The sequence below is a fragment of the Eleginops maclovinus genome, chromosome 6, assembly GCF_036324505.1.
Source record: "Eleginops maclovinus isolate JMC-PN-2008 ecotype Puerto Natales chromosome 6, JC_Emac_rtc_rv5, whole genome shotgun sequence".
In the NCBI taxonomy this organism is placed as follows: Eukaryota; Metazoa; Chordata; class Actinopteri; order Perciformes; family Eleginopidae; genus Eleginops; species Eleginops maclovinus.
The window spans coordinates 10,499,164-10,520,880 of record NC_086354.1 but is presented as its reverse complement, the minus strand read 5'-3'; the positions used below and the strand labels follow the sequence as shown (position 1 = coordinate 10,520,880).

General features: G+C 40.2%; 3 protein-coding genes across 3 annotated transcripts; 1 reads left to right on the top strand and 2 right to left on the bottom strand.

Moving 5' to 3' along the window:
* Nucleotides 1–49: 49 nt before the first annotated feature.
* Nucleotides 50–1,774, bottom strand: LOC134866516 (cytochrome b-c1 complex subunit 6, mitochondrial-like). Its single transcript, XM_063886728.1, is given in 5 exon segments — nt 50–379; nt 479–640; nt 1,162–1,197; nt 1,200–1,226; nt 1,609–1,774. Coding segments are annotated over 5 exon segments (306 nt in total). The 5' UTR covers nt 1,657–1,774; the 3' UTR covers nt 50–346.
* Nucleotides 1,775–1,905: 131 nt separating this feature from the next.
* nsun4 (NOP2/Sun RNA methyltransferase 4) lies at nt 1,906–6,011 on the top strand. Its single transcript, XM_063884949.1, has 8 exons — nt 1,906–2,030; nt 2,483–2,702; nt 3,319–3,490; nt 3,690–3,844; nt 3,930–4,090; nt 4,169–4,293; nt 4,410–4,542; nt 5,180–6,011. Exons 1-8 carry the CDS (start codon nt 1,938–1,940, stop codon nt 5,321–5,323), a joined length of 1,203 nt encoding a protein of 400 aa, XP_063741019.1. The 5' UTR covers nt 1,906–1,937; the 3' UTR covers nt 5,324–6,011.
* A 5,488-nt stretch (nt 6,012–11,499) lies between these two features.
* Nucleotides 11,500–19,278, bottom strand: dmbx1a (diencephalon/mesencephalon homeobox 1a). The gene is made up of 5 exons (XM_063886614.1): nt 19,062–19,278; nt 15,082–15,251; nt 14,676–14,854; nt 13,705–14,092; nt 11,500–13,568 (listed from the first exon to the last, which is right to left on the bottom strand). Exons 2-5 carry the CDS (start codon nt 15,233–15,235, stop codon nt 13,132–13,134), a joined length of 1,158 nt encoding a protein of 385 aa, XP_063742684.1. The 5' UTR covers nt 15,236–15,251; nt 19,062–19,278; the 3' UTR covers nt 11,500–13,131.
* Nucleotides 19,279–21,717: the final 2,439 nt, after the last annotated feature.

The following is a 21,717-nucleotide window of genomic DNA, read 5'->3' as shown; positions in this document are numbered from 1 at the left end:
CACACGCGATCAATTTCAAATGTGTCTAAATGATGCAACTAAGACATACTGAAAACCAAAGACAACCTTTATTCCTGGTCAAAGTGATGAATCCATGACCAACCCTGAGTTTAAATATGCATTGTCAGTGCAGCAGGATTGCTTTTTCGTGTGAACTGACATCACTGAGCGTTGTTGATGCACTCATTACCATACAAGCAGTGACTCAGTATACAGAAAAGTTGGTATTTAGTTTACGGTCTCAATAAAGTTCATTTACATTAATACACACGAGAAAACAACAACAGTCTTTACAATGTTAGCAGCTAAAAGAACTACAGCCGCTGGTGATAATAGACGGGATGTTTCATTTCACTTTGTGGAACAGCTTGTGCGACACCTATGAAGAAACGAGAACACAATTAGCATCTTTGAATTCCAACACAAAGAAAACAAGTCTCATGCAGTCTGGTTTCTCATATGCCATTTGGTCACTTACACAATGGTCCCGTGCATGCAGGAAGTCGAAGAGCTCTTCTGTGCATTCCTCTAGTGTGTTGGATTTAGAGCCGACTCTGCTTTCACAGGTCTCCAGCAGCTGCTTGTAGTGAACGCAGTGTTCAGTCTCCTCACACTTGGCTCTAATCAGTTCGAGAGGATCCTGTGAGGGAACAAAAACCAAACGTGGCAAATCATGGGAATTTGCATCCAATTGCACTTGAAATGATCAAATTTAAAAAACAGCGTGATTTATAATTATCGAAGCATACTGCTGGACGGCTTGTGAAACTCTCAGGGGGCAATAAAGCATTTTTTACTACAGACAATTGTTTGTTGAATACTTTTCATCTGAATCTGCAAACTAAACCAAATCAAAAATTAGGTGCAGAAAATGTAATATTTTTCTGAAAATTTGAAATATAGAGTAGCAGAAATTGAGATATAAATATTAAGATATAAAGAAATTGTATGGACATATAGTACCTTTTATAGTTACTTTCCACGACTGTATTTAAGGCCTTTTGAAAATCTTTCCCATTCCTCTTAAAATGGTTTGTTGCTTTACGTAAAAGGAACTTAATGTGATAAGTACACATACCTCAAATTATTTGGAGTTTCAAATGATGCTTGAAATTATATTTTGTCCTCAAAGCACATCACATTTATGAACAACACACTTACCACCATGTCTTCCTCCTCTTCTTCTTCCTCCTCTCCTCTTCCTCCTCAGCAGGGGCATCTTCCTCCTGTTCATTGACAATATCATGGATATTTAGTCCATCAAAATCCATCAAATATTCTAGATTTTTGGTTTGTTATTGTGTTGCTATTAAAACTTAGTTATGAATATCCAATTAACCAATATAAAACGCCGGTGTTACACCCAAAGAGGTACCCTGGACCAATCACAGTAAAATGAGCAGGACATCTTGAAAAATGTTGAGTAATGTACAATGTGTTAACGTTTAAGCTCCACTCAGGTTTAAAACAATAAGTAATATCTTCAAAGCAGATGACACTAAACTCGTTACACCGCTGATAACGTTAGTGTTGCTATTGGGTAACATGGCCAAATACATAGGCCTACAAAAAGCGTCTTCATAGAAACATATGGATATTTTTCAGTACCTCATCGTCGGGGTCATCGTACTGGATCATCTTTTTCTCGAAACCCATGATTACTCTAAACTGTAATATCCCCACAGAGGACAGAATTTAGAACTCGTCTGCGGCACTACTGCTCGTTGAGGACGTAAGGTCGGTCACACGCAGGAAACAACGAGAGGATAACCGGAAAACGTTTTCGATTGGTTTAAAGTTATAACTGAGGGTGCTCCAGTCCAATCATTGACTTGAATGTGCTGTAAGCCCCGCCCATATGTGCAGTCAACGAAAGTGGGACCTTTTGCCTTGGCTGACGGAGCGGAGACGGACCAGTAAGAGAGCCGCACGGCAAGATGGCGCTGCTCATGGACACCAGACTACTGCTGAGAAAAGTTAAAGATTTAAGATGTCTAACGCAAAGACGTCACCGAGTGAAGGAAAAATGGGTATGTAGTGGATGCAGATATACATATAGCATATCGTGGTCGTTATCTGTAAATCAGTTTCCGTGTTAAATGAACTTCATGTCCTGAGCCATCCAGACTCTGCTACATAGCAATATATAGTTAACGTTTAAAAAGGATCACATTTCCACTTTACCTATGTATACTATGACTAAAGTAATCAATGACAACTTGATCAAACTTTTTACCCCTTGAAATTAAACAAGCTGTGTTAAGATACATTACATTTTCAATTTGGTTCTTTAGCTAAACTCTCCAAAAGAGTTGTATTATATGAATAATTGTGTTACATTTCTATGAAAGAATATATAAATATGCACCAACATGGCCACGCTCCCTGCTTGTAGAAAAATGTGTTTAACTTAACTAATTAAACTCAAAAGAACATCAAAGCATTTAAACTAGTGTTTTTGATCTCCCCCCCTTTCCGACAGGCTGTCACACGTACCAAGTACCCTGCCACCACTCTGGCCCTGCAGAACTTTGATGCCACCTACAGCGTCCAGCTGGGGCAGCTGTGGCCATCTGTCCGAGCCGCCCTGCTGTCAGAGAGGAAATACGGCGCCCTGCTCAATAACTATTGCCATGATGATGTTCAGGCAGAGCTCCAAGCCAAGGGATGCAAAGACTTCCCCACTGACAAAGAAATAGAAGGTGGGGGTTCATTTCTCACTCTTCCTACTAAGCCATTTCAATTCATTTTCTAACAGACTGTAGATATTGAAAAAGAAAAAATTCAGTTAGCTGAAGAAGGGTATTGACACTTAAAAAAAAAAAGTATTTGTGCCTTGTTTTGGTTCATTGATCAATTTGTTCAGGTAAAGAAGGTTCAAAATGCTTTCCTTTTTATTTTTAATTCATCAAGTGATTTATTTTATTCAAGGGGTGTGCTGAAATCAGATGAAAGTGCAGGTTAGAATTAAAAAATACAAAATAACTAATTTAAATGAACCACAGAGGCCTAAACAGGATAAAAAAAACAAATAAAGAAATGTCAAAGTAAAACCACAAAATAAAAATTAAGTTCATTGGCCTTAAAAAACAGCTGCAGCTCAAGAGCTCAGTTATTTTTTTTAATAAATACTAGTTCATATTGTTATATACTACAATTATGATATAAACCAGAGTGTTCTTTTTTTCTGTAAAAAAAGAGTATGGGGAAATACATATATTTGTTTAGTCACTTGCAAGTCTATCTGACTACATTTTCTCTATGTAATTTAAAAAGCACAATCTGAAAATGATCCCTTCTGCTTCCTTGGTTCTACAGTGCAGCCGTGCTTGGAGCAAGAACCAGAAGTGGCCGGTGAGGAGGAATCCTGTCGTGTTTCTGTGGAGAAATCTGACCCTGATGCTCAGCAGCTTCCTCCTCTACAGCTCAGCCCCAACATCAAGTGCTTAGTGTTTCCAAGAGGTGACATCACAAGATTCAAACCTGCTAGGTAAGCTTATCTGTCAGTTATAGTCAATGATTCTAAAGGCCTTTACAAGCTTGGTATTTTTTAATTCAATAAATATATATTTCTGTTATGTATTTTTACTTTAATAATCGGTCAGCAGTCAACAGGACCATTTATAGAATCTCAAATGTGTTAATCGAAGTGCAGTCTGATTCCTCCTTGTCCTTTTTGTCCTCTAAAGACCAGACATGTTTGGGTGTTTGGGTTACTACCTCATGGACGCAGCATCTGTGCTGCCTTGTCTTGCACTGAATGTCCAGGAAGGTCACAATGTGCTTGACCTCTGTGCTGCTCCAGGAGGCAAGACCCTAGCTCTACTTCAGACCAAGTCTATAGGTAAGAGGGTTTCTCCCATCCTTCTGTTTTCCTCACACAGTGCTGGGGTTAGCTGTAACTAACCCTCCATCGTCTGCATTCAAAGGTTTTTTGTGCGTAAATGACACCTCAGTTTCTCGGACATCGAGACTGAGAAAAGTCCTTCAAAGCTACGTTCCCAAGCCATTTTTGTCAGAAGGGAAACTACGCATCACTTCCTTTGATGGAACCAAGTGGGGGGAGATTGAAAGGAACACTTTTGACAGAGTAAGTCACTGGCATGTCGTCATGTTTTCTTATATGATTTTATCCTAACACCTCCACTTTTTCCACCTCTTCTCTCAGGTCCTTGTTGACGTCCCCTGCACCACAGACAGACATTCACTCATGGAGGACGACAACAATATATTCAGTAAGAACAGAACGGGGGAGAGACGAAGGCTGCCGCAGCTACAGCTGGCACTGCTGCTGTAAGTTTTGGTGAACCTTGAAAGACATTGTCGTTATTATCTTTTGATGTGGTTATATTTATCACATCAATATAAAGTGAAGCAACAAGAGAACAGGATTACTCTCCATCCTGCAGGGCGGGGATTGAAGCAGCTTGTCCTGGAGGGGAGATTCTTTACTCAACCTGCACACTTTCTCAAGTCCAGAACCTGAGTGTGGTGGAGCAGGCCATCCACACAGCTCGAGAAGACCACGGCATCCACCTTCAGGTCAGACACAAAACACACAGGCACACACACACACACCACACACCACACACCACACACCACACACCACACACCACACACACACACACACACACACATATATATATATATATATATATATATATATATACACACACACACACGCCACTTTATTAATGGTAAACTCTGTTGTTCGAAATATTTAATTTACTCTAGTCTTAAGGTCGGGTGAAAAATTATATCTTACCTCAATTTGAATTATATCAGAAAAGGCAAAAATTATATTTCCATTGTTGAAGTAGAAGTGTTATATCAACGTTATGAATGAATCTTTAAACTACTCGGTACAGCCTGTCTGAAACTAAGCAGGTTTAACACGGTCATGATGCTGTGGCTCTAGCTGAGGGTAAACATGTCTCGGTCATTTTTTATACAAGTTGACTGGGGCATTAAAATGTCAGTAATCGGTATCAGGCTGAAACTGACACCCTGACTCCCACACTGTCAGCTTCAACACAAAACTATTTAAAAGAGATACAATCCAACCAAAGATGAAGATCAATTTAAGAATAATACATTTCTGAACACTAAGAACTAAACAAAATCAAATCATTGACCTTTTTTAATTTCCTTTTTTCCTCCTTGTCCTGATCTTATTCAGGTTGTAGATCTGCGCCCCCTCGCACACATGTTTAGGAAAACTTTTCAATTTGCCCCCAACCTGCCACTGGGTGTGATGGTCGTCCCGCATATAGCCGCTAACTTTGGCCCCATCTACATGTGCAAGCTGAGGAGGCTCGCATAGACTGTGGACTGATGGGACACTTTGCCCTAATTATCTGTGGACATTTGAATGACTTTGTTGCTGCTTTATGGACTAATGAGAGGACCCCCCGTGGAGTGCTGAAGCTCTGGACTACGGTTGGTAAGATATGACGGGACACACAAAAGAATCCAGTTGAAGGACCTCGACTCTGGACAGCATTGAACTGCAGATTTTTATGGAGACTTGGACTCAACCTACAGTTACATTCATACATTGTGTATGCTTTGAACTTTCTTTTTATTTATTTTGAAGAAAAAGGAAATAACCACACTTGGTTACTCAGTAGCATATACATTGAATTGGCATAATTGATCAAGGAAACCACACACAGCATTCACAAAAGTTTAAAACAAGGTTGTACATGGAAAGAACAATCCCTCAGTGACGTTAATTATGCCAAACTGCTTTTATTCCCAGAAATATGTCTCCCATTTTCTTAGTAAAAGGTGAGTTTTCCAACCAAAATGGTATTGTGTACAAAATAGGCAACAATATGAGAGACTTCCACTACTGAGGATAATGAGATTCATCTGCAGTATTATAAGCAATTGAACATTTCTTTTATATATTCAAATAATTTGGTGTACTTCCTAAAAGGCATGAAAGTGGACTCATCTTTACGTGTCCTCTAGAATAAATGCATTTTTTGTCCCCTGATTTGACTCCATCAGCTTTGCAATGTCTTTTTGTATTGTAGTTATATTGTGTCCCTGTAGATGGCAACAACGGCTAAGATTACAGTGTCCTGTACAAGTTGTGCCCACTAGAGGACACTGACGATGTGTCTGTAAACTCCACGATGTATGCCCTTAGAGATCACATTACTAAAACACACATTTCCATCAGAATTACCTGCTCTCTTTAACTCTGCAATGAGAATGGGTTTGGGCTTGTTCTCTGGTTATTCATCAGGTTTGATGGCTTTGCCTAATAACGCGTTCTGTGGAAGCAGGGTGTGTAATGGACAGGCAGGTAATGACTTATTTGACTATTTGGCTTCTCACATCTGAATCTGCAACTTTCATTATTATATCTGGATTGACTCTGTTTTGCATTGACATCACTCAGAGGTGAAGTGTTTCCTCTTATCTCTGCCTAATGTGAGCAGAGAGGTACCTCTTTCTCCATCACACCACCGATGACCCTTTATGTTGTCCTGGCCGGGCAATGTAGCGTGAAAAAGGTGTGTGTGTCTTAACGAGTCCACGATCCACATCCCACTGTCATTAAGCTGCTCCAAGTGCAGGAGCCGACTCCCATCCCCGTGCAGGGACGGACGGCAGCCATGCGGCTCCCAGATGAACATTAAAGAGGCAGCAAAGAGCTAAAATGGGACGTCTCGCCCCGTTTTGCCCCTCCGCTTTTTTGATTCCACAGATGAGTGCAGATAATTTTCTGTGCGATTGTGAGTGATTACTGTATTACTGCGGTAAAAGGGGGATGTATCTGGGAATGCAGAGGGAATTAATGACACATAAAAACTATTTTTGTATTGACTGCTTTCGTCTCCAGGGCCTCGGATGCCTCCCCGTACATCTTGTGATTACCTAAACGTATTGTAAATATGTGTTTCCTATGGGCTCTTACATAAATTTACATGTTTTAACACTCAGGAGACGGCAGACGGTTAGAGATGAGTTACTCTCCATTCTGCCTGTCTATAGAATCCACTGGCTGTCTGCTATATTATTGAATTAGCCAATGAACTGCTGTGCGTTTGTGTCCCTGTGTGTAAGCCTGTGTTAGGCAGACATCTGCTGTGTATTAGAAAGATGAATATTATGGATTTATCTACCAGGCTTCTGTTGCGTCAAATACAATTTAAAATGTTGCAGGATTGCTAATAAACATGCAAAACACCATAATGGTGTTATGTTTTCACATAGTTCCTCACAAGCTGCTGAATGAATGACCTTGTGCCATTAGAGATGACCTCTATCTATTGAAACTGGACAACTACAGTACATTTACTCGAATACTGAACTTATTGACCAATTATGATAAACAAAATGAATTTGTCATTAATCATTAATTTAATATATTTGATTATGAAATTGCCAGATGCATAATGAGTACGTTTGAATGCAGGACCTTTACTTGTAACTGCATTTTTACATATTGCTACTTTTACTTAAGAACAAGATCTGCCCCTTAAACATTAGCAGGTGTTAAAATCTCAAATATGGGTTAATCACCTGTTCTGAAATGATCACCTGCGCTTAAATGAAGGATTCAGTTTTGTGTTTTCAAACAATTTGAGTGAGGATTTAGGTGTCTTCATGTTTAGTAAAGAAACACACAGAAACTTGTGGTGTGTATTTAAAGCCAATGCTGCTGTTCCCGCTGTCAAGCCCAGAGGTGAAGCTCAGACATGTGTCCCAGTTGGCGGTGGGAGAGGGGATTTCCCCGGTGGGGGTCTTTGTCACAGATGCAGTGTGTAGACCCAGGCCAGCAGGATGCTCTCAGCCACAGGGCGGATAGAAAAATGACATATAGTGTGGGAATTTATGTTAGTGTCTTCAACGTTTATTTCTAAATTTCCACTTCGCTTTACTGACATCCAGGTGTCAATTGGAATTTGGAAAAGTATTATTTGTATCACATGATTAAGTTAAACCTGTGTTGTACTACAAGGACAGACTGAGGAGGTGCAGAGGTTTACCTCTTTCATTTCCTCCTTCAGTCTCTCCAGTGTCCTTTTTTGGTATTGTTTCATAATTATTGATTTAATAATGGCACAGTTATGGTTTATTTTCAATGGTAATTTTGTGTGATAATGTCAACTGTCATTCTTCTGTACCATTGACACGGAGGTAAACTTTGTTTTAAAACAATTGTTGACAATGTTGCATATATTTTGGCATTCATGTTTAGGCATTCATGTTCTTTAATATGATTTTTCCATTTTGTATCAGAATATATATTGATATGGATGTATATTATTATTTAACCTTTTCCTTTTTGGTGACACAGGCCTGTGAAGGTGGTGTATTTTCCTATTAGAGCCTGAACATGCTTAAATGTTACATATAAGAACATGCGGTATTTCTTTTCTGTCGCTTATAGCTAAAATGTGTGCCTTTTTATAAACTTGTATCAACCACTTCTTGTACACAAGCCATAAACTTCATATGTTATCTGAGCATCCTCCGATAGCCTCAGTCCTCTATGAAGTGGCTGAGAGTTTAGTGAGGCCCCCATTGGAAATTCAACCGTAGGTTTAGGCTGCAGCCAGATTAAGAAGAGAGAGAATGGGGGTTTTCTTCTCTCTAAGAAGATTAACCGGGGAGGGGTGAGATGGCAGTCAGTGTTTAAGGAAAAAAAACAGGACACGAAGAAATTGGAAGATGAAGTGGAACTAAAGGAGGGTGGCCCAGGATACACAGTTTAGCCACCTGTTGTCTGCCTCTTGATATCATTCCTTTTCTTTATATCTCTTGGACTATTTGATTTTACACTTATTATGATAAAAGAGTTGAGTCTAAAAGGTAAGACAAGTGCAGCGATTGTTGCTGTCCCCCTTCAAGCATCACGTATGAGTGCAATCGCTTTTCTTTTGCATGTGTATGTGCAGCTGTGAGCCTGATTGTACTCTCCCTTAAGTTCCTGCTGGTGGTTTCCAGGAGGGCTTTGATGTGTATCTGGGCAATGCACTATTAGAGGGATTTCCCTGGGCCTGACAGCTCAGAGAATATGCGGCGAAATGGCAATGCCAGTGAGCTAAAAGAATGCTGGAAACAGGATTAGGATCATATTCTGGCAGACCCTGTCACCTCCTCAATGGGCCGAGGTTTCTAACGCTGGCACTTTTCATTCTCGCCATGCTTAAAACCTTTAAGAGAACCATGGAGAGGAGGGAGGGGAAAAAGAGCACTGATTGAATGGTACACTGTGATTTTTGTGTGGGGGGCTTGCTCCAGGGGGCTGTGTATGTGTGTGGATGAGAGAGAGAGAGAGTTAGTCAAAGCAGGAGATACACTAAACTGGTAGACCTATGTAAATTAGACGTAAGCATTTTCTTGCTTGAAAATATGTAAATGTTGTGGAACAAAGAAACATTTTTAGTGTTGCTTTAGTAAAAAAAACACATTTGTTTAAGAGGTTAGTTCAAGTGAAACCTTTAATCATGTTAACAGTATAATTTAAAGGGGCCATATTATGCTTATTTTCTGATTAGTTGTGTGACATGCTTTAATGTTCAAAAAGCTTCTTTTTTTTTCTCATCCTGCCTGTGGTGCAGAACTTCTGTTCACCCTCTGTCTGAAACCAGAGCTCAGTCTGCTCTGATTGGTTAGCAGGCCGTTTTCATTAGTCAACCGCTTAAAGAGATGTCCCGCCCCTTAGCCTATCACGTACAATGTGTTGGAGCGCTAGCCAAAAGAAGCGTAATTGTTACATATTAAGGTCACTGTGTCCAGGAAGTAAACAAAAGAGTCCAATGGGGGTGTTTCGGGCACTTCAGGGAGCAGAGTGTTGGAGAGAAACTCCTTCTGGAGGGAGATTTGGATTTTAACCTTTGTAGACCATTTACATGCACAAGAACCTATATCACACACTACAGGAAAGGGAAACTCCTCCAAAAAAACCTAATAGGGCCCCTTTCATACCATCTTTTTCTTAGTCCTCACACACACATAGACACAAAAATACACACATGTCAGTACTTGCTTAAAGGAAAGTGGATTGAGATATGTGTGAGCCTATAAATAGGTGCTTATGGGAGGTAAAGTGGTGAATATACAGCCTTGAGTGTTAAGAGATAGAAGCACCTGATCCACCATCAAGGGCTCAACACACTTGACCCTGCAGCGGTACAATCTAGCAATCCCTGTTCGACCCTCAGGGCATGTGTGTTTGGGGGATGGGTGTTTTAAAAAAGGGAACATTTGGAACAAGAGTATTGTGTTATGTTCTCCCCTCAAAAGCCCCATGGGAGGAAATCCTGCCGCGTACCTGCACAGATTCTTACCCCTGGATAACAAGGACATTCACTTTTGCTGCATAGCTACACCACAATCTTATCAGTCACACTATCAAGCATGCCCTTGGCGGAGGACACACAGCTTGTATGTGGTGTAATAAAACACAACAAGGTTTAGGGTGAGGTGTTACACCCACATTAACGTGGCTAATCTGCTGAGATCATTATCCGATTGTTGGATCGTGATCATTCATAATGTGTGGAGAAATGCAGCCGCAAAGGTGCACATTTGTTATTTACACACACACTGAGGGGGAAATGGGTGTTAAAGGCCAATTCACTTAACAGCAGGGCAATGTCATACAGCTTCGTTACGTTTACTGTGGGAAGAGCAAGGACACAAATTTGGAATTGAATTGCCTTATTTGTGTGTGTGTGTGTGTGTGTGTGTGTGTGTGTGTGTGTGTGTGTGTGTGTGTGTGTGTGTGTGTGTGTGTGTGTGTGTGTGTGTGTGTGTGTGTGTGTGTGTGTGTGTGTGTGTGTGTGTGTGTGTGTGTGTGTGTGAGAGAGAGAGAGCACACACACACAGGGTTGGGGTGGGGGTCTGTGCGTTTTGACAAACCATGCTGTTAAAGATATAATAGCAGCATAATCACTGCCCCAGGCCGCCATTCTTCAGGATAATGGCCTGCTTATTCATTGGGGATAGCTTATGTCTCCGTGCGGCTTCTTTTTTTTCAGATTACGTTGTTCTTTTTCTGTCTCTTTTACTCCAGTACTCTTTGTTTGCCTAAGAATTCTCATGCATTGTATTTGTATTTAATTTTTGTATTGTTGTTAATTTAATCTTCTTCATGCATTGTCTTTCAGCTTCTTTTTCCTCTCACCGTCACCTTTACTCCCATACCTTTTTTGGCCTTAAAGATAAAATATAACCAACATTATACTTTAGCTTGCTTAAATATGTTTTCCTTTTGCCAAATTTAAACAAACTTTGTTGCTTCAGAGTTGTTTTGGTGCACATGATCACTTCTCACAAATGTAGATTTTCTTTATTCCCTTTTTTAGATTTTAATCACAGACTTAACTCATAGCACACCACCTTTTATCAGTGTTTGGCCACTACCAGCCTCCTACTATATAAATATACAACACAGATTCAATGTAAAGGTCTTCAAGCAATGTTTTTATTTGCGATTATTTTTACAACAACACTAGTTCAAGTCTACATTTTCAGGGGAAAGGGTAAAGGAAACAACACTGCTGATGGTCTGCTCCATCTCTCTCCTCCACCATTATAAATCTATCTACCACTGGACCAAGTAGTTTGACAGAGACAGTGGGTGGGGGGGGGGGAGACAGCATTAGAATAATAGCAACAACAGAACTCAAACAGAGTCAAGACAGCAGTACACAAAGGACTCGGGTCAATTCACTGAAATCTGTTCACTTTTGTCTGGATTACAGCATAGAGGAGGGGACAGCTTGCAGCAATCCATATTTGCTTCTTAGCCAATTCCAGAGTAGAAACAAAACACATTTAAAATATTAATCCAACCCAGGATTGTTACACAGACAACCAATAGAGGAGGGGTAAGAAGGGGCTGCCGGTGAGCAAATACAATCTTACAATCTGACAGCAAAAGGAACTTTATCTGAGTCCGTTATCAATTGTACAACATAATATGAACTTTACAATAACCTTACCAGTAAACATTAATAGATAGACTTTTTTTTGTATTTTACATATTAAAATAATGTGCATTTTTTTCGTGCGAAGACATAATCTTCGAGAACACTTTAACAGAAAACATCGGAGACGTGTGAGATTCTCCTCAAGTGCTTACAGGCTTTCAAAAGCAAGCATGTTTTCCTCAATAAGGCGAGAATAACTGCTGACTAAACATGGGTCGGGACATTTATTCATTTGTCCAGATTTGTTTTCCATATAATTTCATATTCAAAGTGATCAACTCATGTTTAAATGATGTCAATCATGTTGCCACAGACCTTTTGAATTAATAAATGCAGTCTTAAATGGTATTCATGTTCATAATTGCATTTGCCCCAGCTCCCTGAGCCCAGGGCAAAATGTAATTAAAAGCTTTGAGAATTTACTCACTGAAATCATTTTCTCATTATCAAACCAGCCTCTGTACAACGTGGCATATTACTGGCCATTAAACTGGTAAATTAGTCACTTTTAATTATGCTATTGAGGACAGCACGGCTTGAGGTTTATTTGTATTTATGTGCTGTTATGTAGTACATGCTATGTACATAACCACGCTGCTTAATTGAAATGTCAATGGTCCTGTGACAGAAAGGGCCTCTCTGCTGCACAAGCGTTAACTTTTTCCTCCTGGCCGAGGAGCCCAATTCTCAAAAGTGCCTCATTTATTCACATTGTTCTTGTAAACGTTATTTGCATTGTCCTTTTTAAACCAAGTGTGTCCACCATCAGCTGTGTACATCGATGTCAGTGATTCTTATTTTGATTTTTTTTAGATGTTAAGAAGGTCCAGCATTCGGTGTCTGATGGAAACATCATCATGTGAGTCAATAAGTTCGCTGTCCTCTGAGTTGGGACATTCATTTCATCCGTCGAATCAATATTCAATATCTTACAGGTTCTTGTGTCCTGGGATTATACTGTTAGACTGTCAGACAGTTTGGAAGTGAAGAAGAGTCAAACCAACTGTTGATGTTCTGAGCTTTGTAGGTCCTGTGCATCTTGTGATCATTTATGTTTGGACACCCCTGCATGCTCCTAAAGAACTATCACAGTCTCACATACACACAGTGGGATGGGGTGATGTGTGTGCCGAGGCTCGGGCTTGAGTTTGTCCTCCATACAATCTGATTCTCAGTTAGACATTGTGTCCAGTCCCAGCGAGGCGGCGTGCTGTTTGGCTCTCAGACGAAGGTTCTCGATGCTGGTGGTCTTGCTGTTGTGGCTGGCCAGGCCGCCTGCAGCCGATGCCTGCAGCAGCGGGCTGCTCCACACCTGCTGGGCGTGATGGGACAGGGACTGATAGTAAGACTGGCAGGGCAGAGAGCCCAGTGGTGCGGGGGGCATGTTAACATTCATCCCCAGGTAGGGGAGTGAAGATGGGGCAGAGAGGTCGAAGGCAGGGTAGTGCACCATGTTGTTGGTGGCGGCCATGTGCTGACGGAACTGTTCCTGCAGACGGAACAGGCTGAGGGGGGAGGAAGAGTAAGAGTGGCTCTGAGGGAGGGGGCCAGTGCTGGACAGGCCGCCGCTGGAGGAGGGCGTCACAGATGGAGAGACCAGGGGAGAGTCTGGACAAAGAGAAGGGTGATTTGAATTATTAATTCAGCTGATGAATACAGTCTGGCCAAGAATAGCATGTGCCAAGAAATGAGGAAGGAAGGGAATCAGCTTCCTGATTAAAAATCAGGTGTCAGATGTTCTTACCTAGTTTAGGGCTGAGTCTTTTGCAACCTGGAGAGCTGTCCTCAGGAGTCGCTGCTCTCTCACACTTCATCTCCTCTCTCTGAGATTTACCCTCGTCCTCCTTATCTGTGGCATTGTCCTCAGTCGCAGACTCGCTGCCAGAGTGTTCTGCTGACGTGACATTCAGTTCGATGTCGAGCGGTTCAGGACAGACTCCAGCACCCTCTGTCTCCAGAGAAGAGGAGGATGGAGGCGGGAGTTGGGTCTCAGGAAGGACGGTTGTGGAGGGAGCTGCATCCTCCTTCTCGCTTCCTCCTTCTCCTGATGCTTCCTTCTGCTTCTGAAGCTGCTCTTTCTGCAGGCTGCGCTGCTTCTTACGGAACTTGGCTCTGCGATTTTTGAACCAAACCTGGTGGCAGAGGGGAGAAGAGAGCGAGTTAGAGGGATACCTAAGCTGAAGAGATGTCCAGCTATGGACAACAACTGTTGTACCAATCAGTTCAGTCAGCATCAAATGATTGAGAGGCAAATAAAAAGCCCTGAATATACCAGGAACCCAAAGTGTTAAGATAATTATCATAATCAAACTAACATCTGTTTTGACATTATTAATAGTTTAATTTACATGTATTTTTCAGATGATTACCTTTTACTGTGTCAATTAAATGAAGGGAAAAAAAACATATTCATTACTCCCTAAAATTATTTTAATTTCCCTGTATTAGTAATAATGCACAGTTATTGATTTTAACTCAAGTTGTGTGTACAGACAGTTCTAGGCATTTTGTTTAAAAGAAATATAAATATATTGTGCATTTTCTCATTACTTTACATGCAAATAAAGTTGCCATCCAAAGATAATCCACATACATTTAGGTTGATAGTGTACACACTTTAGAGGTGCCCATAAGATACCTGCATTGAACATTTCATAAATGATAAGTTGGATAAGTAATTCAGTGACCAAATGTAGCATTAAAAGCCCGTCTAACCTGCACACGGGCCTCCGGTAAGTTGGTGCACATGGCCAGTCGCTCTCTCATCACCACATCCGGGTAGTGTGTCTTCTGGAAGGTCTTCTCCAGCGCCTCCAGCTGCTGTGCGGTGAAGGCCGTGCGGCTGCGACGCTGTTTGCGGTGCTGAGAGCCGTAGCGAGCCTCCAGGATGATGTCTTGAAATGCACAGCCGTTGGAAAGGAAAAACACACGGAAAGTTTATTTTACTGTTCGTCAAATAATTAGACAGCTCACTTTATCTGCATTACTGGCAGCCGTTCTGTTTATAATATGCCACTTATATCGAACTGGATATACAATTATATATATTTTTAATAGTTAAAGAAAGGGCTACAATATGCATCCAAAATGTGAGTTTGTGTGCGAGCGTGCACTCAATTACCAGCTAGTCTCTCTGCCAGTGTGAGCGCGTGCACGGATGGCCGGTAGTCGGGCGCGTGCTGCGCCTGCTGTGCCGCCTGCTGGTGCAGGTTGTACATGGCGCTCAGCGAGTTCATGGCGTGCAGAGAGTAGCCGTTCACCCCGTAGTGCTGCATGCTGGGAGGTTGCTACCTGCGGACCGGAAGAGAGGGTTGTGAATTTAAAGAGGATAAATGGAGTTCATTTAAGGATATTGTGACAGTGAAGGCGGGCATATGCTGATGGACACACTGAGCTCAAAAACCGTTATGATCATGGGTTGTAAACTAAGATTTACTAAAGTATTAAGTACAATTCTCTGCTACTTTGCACTTCTACTCCACAGCGATTTAGAGGTCAATCCTGTACTTTTACTTCACTACATTTATTTAATATATTTAGTAACTTTGCTGATTTTTTTTAATGATGTGAAATATAATCAACACTTAAATTAGACTTTAGTTACACCTGGAGTAAATTCACAAGCTATCCTGCAGTATACAAAGCCATTAAAACTAGCGGCACCTTTACCAGCTTTGATAAACACACATTGCGTCAATAATTATAATGAACACATTTGATATATTAATTTGAAATGGACCAATCTGCATAATGATTCATTTGACTTCTTGGTAGTTTAGTATTTTTTGATGCTAACACTTGTGTATTTTTACGTTAATAACATTTTGAATGCAGGACTTTCAGAGTATTCCTACACTCTGGTCTACTTTTACAACAAGAACTGAGTCATTTTCCCACCTGGTTAAGACAGAAACTAAATTAAATGTATGGTAGCCTATATGTATTCAGAGGCTTGACACGACGTGAGGGTTTTCATGAGGTCCTCGCGCTTAAGGGCCAATAGATTTTGATGTGCGCAGTCAGACTAAAGTGTTATCCATTAACATCCAATTATCGCTGTGTTCAATCCATTAATTATACAAAAGACGTTTAATTGGGGTAATTATCACTCGTTCCCATAATGAACCGTGACCGATGCCTTATTCATGAATTTATTCACGTCGTTTATGATCCCGGAGCAGCCAAATCCCCACTGAAAAAACACTGCTTGACAGATCATGAAATGTGTAGAAAAAGGAAATAAGATTTGTTCCGGGTGTTGGTGTCAAAAACCTGCGACCAGAGAGCAGGATTATTTTTTTATAGATGATTACAGAAATGTCATTCTCAATAACTGTTGTTTAAATGGGTGTATTACTTTCTCTTCTCAAAATATATTTCCAGAAACGTTTACATTGATTTAAGGCAAGCCTTTGTAATTTAAAAATTAAAATATAAGCCTAAAATGTCAATAGAGTCTCACATTGCATTTCCAAAACACTATTTGTAGCTGTCCTCCACGACTGAGATGTGCATAGATGTAGTGCTGCAGGACACGATTAGATATGTATTAGTAGGAGGCTGACAGGAGGGAATACTTGTAAGGCCCAAACAGTTATTATAACTATTAAAGAGAGTCCGCAGGGAAGATATATAAATCATTCTCCACATGACAGGTACACTGGACAGATAGGCCTACTTCTGAAGATTTCAGGTTATTATGTTAGTCATTTCGTTTTCGTTTTCTATTTAATTTGTCTAATTCAGAACGTTTTTTAAAAAAAATTGTGACGTAAATTTCAACCAAGTTAAGAAAAATCAGAACGTGGTGTAACAATTATTTAGTCAGTAATATTTGATATTTTATTGTTAATATTATAGCACATTTTAAATTGCTCCATGCTATGAACACATTTCTTCCGGATATTAGTTTTAATTTCAAACTAAATTGTTTTTAATTTTACCTAACCTTATTGGTTAAGGTCTTTTGAATATCCATAGTTTTTGTAACAATAACATATCAGTTTTAAGGATTGGATTTCAGTATTAATTAAATCATTGTTATAATAATAATAATAATAATTGTTATTATTATTGATTTCATATGGCGAAATAGGCTATTATAATGTGTTGTAAGTCAGAAAGGACTGGGTGGTCGTTCTAATAAAAGGCACTTTTTCCTATCCACTTCGCAGCTTGTGTGTGTGTGTGTGTGTGTGTGTGTGTATGTGTGTGTGCGTGCGTGCGTGTGATGCCCGCAGTGCCCATTCCCAGCCTATTAAGTGGCTGCGGCGGCTGATGAATGTGATCAGAGGGCGGTGGGGAATAGTTTAATTCGCTGGGACAGAAGGTGCTTCGCTAAACATTTACTTTACTCCCCCAAGTATTTGAGTTGAATGGGCCCCCCTCCCCGTCTCTCCCCTCCTCCCCTTCCCCTCTCTGGCGGCCTCTTATCCCATCGCCCCGGGGCAACGTTTTGGCTGAGATGTATGGCCTCTCCGAGGGTAAAAATATGCATGTTGATCCCCATTTGGCTCCCCGTCTAATGGAAGTGCAAATAGGTTTCGACTGCGAGGCCCTCCATTTATCATCAACGCTGACACCGACGGACGTACAGTGGGACTGAGGTGGTTAGCTCAGGGTGGGAGCTCCCGAGAATGAATGCGCGTTCACGCGTGGGCAAGTGTGTGTGTGTGTGTGTGTGTGTGTGTGTGTGTGTGTGTGTGTGTGTGTGTGTGTGTGTGTGTGTGTGTGTGTGTGTGTGTGTGTGTGTGTGTGTGTGTGTGTGAGTGAGTGTGTTCTAGTATGATAGGCCAACGATTGCAATTGGATTTTTTAAAAATGTTTTCTGTATTCTCTGAAAAATAATTGTGCTTTTAAATGATTCCGCATAAAAAAACAAAGCTCGATCAACATAACTGCATCATAAATCTATTAACATTTCTCAATACATTCATTTGTTTACCATTGTAACCACTACACGTTTGAGGGACTAAACATCTGCCTTATTTTTCATGTATGTTTTTATAGTCTTTCGTTTTGCAGTGGAACTAAACTTTGTTCACTGTAAGCCTGCCTGCATGGTTAGCTTTACCCACCTTTTATATTTACCCCTACATGTCTGGTCATAGCCTGTATCCTCTCCCCATATCAAATTCAGCACAATAGCTCATCACTGTGAGCCTGTCAGTGCTGTTATTGTCATTCATAAGCTGCTCTCTGCTCCAGGCACTGGGCCCTCCTGGCAGCCCTGTTCAATGCTTCGATTATCAGACCGTCATTATGTAAATTGGCATGTACAGTGCAACTCTTTGATCCGACTAAATTAGGAAAAATGTTATTTGCTAACAGCCCTGAGGGGCAGGGGTCGACCAGACAGTCTGCTCTTTGCTGGATCACAGTGTAAACTGTGAGAGGGCGAGGGACGTGTTTGATTTTTTTTACTGAGCTGTTATTGGATATTCGTTGTCCATGAACCAGAGTGATAGTTAAAGGTAATTTCATGTCTGATTTGTTTTATTTTGTTAAATAATTGTAAGACCCTCATGTCGTATTGTTTTATTTTGTGAGAATGCATAAAAGACATAGCCTAACCGTAAAAGCTTAGGAAAACAATGTAGGAAAAACCTTTACATTTGTATAACTTAAGAGAACAGGAATACCTTTATATTATTTTGGACAGATGATTTTGCTTTCCGTAAAAAAAGAATACGCTTGTTAAGTGTTAGACTTTTATTTTGTTTCAGTATCATTTCTAATGAGGCCGTTGTGAATTGTTATTCTCAGGCCAGATTGCATTTTGGGTTTACACACTGAAACTTATACCATAGTCATTATAATAAAAAAAGGCCTATCTATTTCTATTTATACTCTTCTTTCCACACATGAAAAATAATTTATTGTTGATAAAGACAACAGCAAAATGTGTCTTTTCTTTTACTTTACAAACACAACAAATGTCATCTTGATTCAGAGGAACTGACCATTTCTTTTAAAATACGTCAGAGACTAATGCAAATGCTAACCAGTTTAACATGGCCAGTAAAGCATTGAGTAACAACTTTTCTGTCCAAATGCAACATGTGAAAAATACATGAATAAAGAGATGAAGAAAGTTTTTACCTCTTGTGGAGACCGTTGTCTTTCCGTCACTTCACACAGAGTCCGAGAGACGCTGTCAGGTTAATCTTGGGCTGCCGTTTGTTTTTAATGCCCACTGCTGTCTGTCCTTTTGTCCGACAGAACGATAAGGAGTCTAGGCAAAGTAAAAGTCATCCAGGGTCTGTTTCTTCACTTCAAGTCCGTCCGCTAGCGCTCCAACTGCTTATGTGAGAAGCTGCCATCTGCTGGTGCTCAAGAGCGTGGTGGAGGGATTTAAGGAGAGCCTCGCGGGGGTCATGCCCGCTTTCTATTGGCTCCCAGGGCTGCCAGTCAAGTTATTAAGGTAGTTGATCGTCCAGCGGCAGACTCTAGCTCACTGACTTCTGGAGTTATTTTTGAAATATGATCAATTTAAGCACATTATGTCCGCTAAACCCCACCATGTCGCTCTACACCTTTTTTTCTTTTTTGAAATTGATAACATTTGAAGCTTTTTTAAATATCTCATTTGGCAAAACATGTTTAGATATTGATTTGCAGTCGACATGAATAGGATGAACTTGATATATTTCAAAATCTGTATTTATCTATTAAATATTTGTTGTACTAGTCGTGCATTCAAACGAGAAGTGAGAAAACGTTCTTGTTTGTGTATTTGAAATATAAATTAAACATTAGGATACATTAAAAAAAAAAAAACACTTAACCTTTACCTTTTTTCATGAGTTTTAAAATGTTTTTATTTCGTTTTTCAAATATCCTCTCCTCAAACTGCTTGCATGCACTTGGATCATGAATCCAATTGCTTTTCGTTGGTTTTTGTGAGGAAAAGGAACCAGCCTTTAGTTTGTTTGCTTTTCGGCTTTTTCCTGCATGCCACTGGAGGAGAGACTTTAGAGAGATGGCTAATAGATGCCAGGGTGCTGCCTTTAGGCTCTCTCCCGGCCTGGAAGGATTTGGGATGGGATAGGGAAGACAAGACGCCATCTCAGCCTCCAAAAACCCCTGTCTTAAAATGACTGCGGGTAAGAGGATTAGGGCAATAATGCCCTTCTCTTTTTGAAGGGTTTTTAGAGAAGATTTCTTCTCCCGGAGAAAAACCGTTTAGGTAGGGAATTAAGGGCAGCGCAAAGTAGCCTTTTAATGTAAAGCTTGCACATTTTGTTGGGAGATTCTTTGGGAAAGTGCCTGGCCTATAACGCAGTTTTATCTCTGACCATGTTTCTCACTCTGAACACGTTTGAACAGTATAGATTTCATGGAACAGAGAATATTTATTTGAATGTGTTTTGAGGCACATTAAAACACAACAGCACCCAAATACACTGTTTATAGACAGTCAGGGTTTTTTGGACATTTATCGTAAAGTTTAACAAATAGTTTTGAGTGTGCGTGAGAGAGAGAGAGATGAGGCACTCAAGGTGGGGTTTATTTCTTTAAGGAAGTCCGGTTATTTATCCAAGTCTGTTTGGACTATTTTAAATAATATCTAAAAACAGTCATATATAATAACTTAAAATTACATAATTTGTCTGAATGTTGAAATAAAAAAACGACAGAATTAAATGAAGAGAAAGAAACATTAAACTTTTGCGGTAGACTAAATTGTTAGTGCCATCAATCACAACCAATAACGAGTCCTACACTGTTATAATAGAGCCTTTTTTAAATCATTGATATATATTCAATGTGTTTATTTGCTTAAACGTTGATTTAGGTAAAGATCTTAATAAATTGAGTGTATTTGTTATTGTTATTATTGGTAGCATATATTACAACATGTTTGTATTGTATGCTATTTGAGCCACAAAGTGTTAGTTTATTATTATAATTATTATAATTATTATTATTAATAATTACCATTGTAATTTATGTCTTCGAAAATTCATCACCCTAGCGCGTCTTTGCTTCTAAATCTGATTTTTTTAACCACCCAAAACTTTTTGTGCTTCAAAGTCTATTTCCCTTTTGCCTGGAACAACTCGTGTGCCTCTGTGGTTTCTGTCGCCTTGGTAGGCTCCTATCACTCGGTTTCTCTCCGAAGTCTGAGAAAGAAAGAGGATTAACTTGTGAACCAATGGAAATAAGAACTTAAACGGGAGGTAAATCTGGCCACTGTCTCTTTGTGAGGACCGTCTCTAAAGCAATTAAAGCGAGAAAGAGTTTCTTCTCAGCGCCTCTCCACCTAAAGCTCCTTAGCGCGACTAGAGCTGTCCAGCGCATCTGAAGGGCTTAAACGCTAAAAAACAGCTCCCCTTACCCCTGTACCCATGCACTGCTGCATACAAGGTGGGTAAACAATGACCTCTAGTTAACGAATAACCCACAATAAAAAAAAAACGTTAACATGGCAAAGGAACTTGGGTTTATTTGGACATCTCATGAAGATATGAAATTAAGTAAAACATCTGGTCCAAGATAGACTTCTCTTGTTTCTTTATTGATTTCCTGTCAGGTTTAACCCTTTATGAAAGCAGTTTTTTTTCTTTTAGCAAACGCATATCCATAGTCTACTTTCTCCTCTTGTCTCAGCCTGTATTAGGTATTTGACCAAAACCATCTCTAATGCCGGTGAATTCTGCTCTCTAATAGCTAATTAATACTCTTAATGATGTTCCTGCAACTTCATGAATACATTAGGGCTGCAATCCAGCAAGCCTCAGCCTCCCCGGCACCA

Coding starts and splice junctions, on each gene's coding strand:
- nsun4 (XM_063884949.1), top strand. CDS start 1,938: ATGGCGCTGCTCATGGACACCAGACTACTGCTGAGAAAAGTTAAAGAT. Junction 3,845..3,929: donor ACTTCAGACCAAGTCTATAG/GTAAGAGGGTTT, acceptor CTGCATTCAAAG/GTTTTTTGTGCGTAAATGAC. Junction 4,543..5,179: donor ACCACGGCATCCACCTTCAG/GTCAGACACAAA, acceptor GATCTTATTCAG/GTTGTAGATCTGCGCCCCCT.
- dmbx1a (XM_063886614.1), bottom strand. CDS start 15,235: ATGCAGCACTACGGGGTGAACGGCTACTCTCTGCACGCCATGAACTCG. Junction 14,855..15,081: donor ACTGGCAGAGAGACTAGCTG/GTAATTGAGTGC, acceptor GTGCATTTCAAG/ACATCATCCTGGAGGCTCGC. Junction 13,569..13,704: donor AAGACTCAGCCCTAAACTAG/GTAAGAACATCT, acceptor CTCTTTGTCCAG/ACTCTCCCCTGGTCTCTCCA.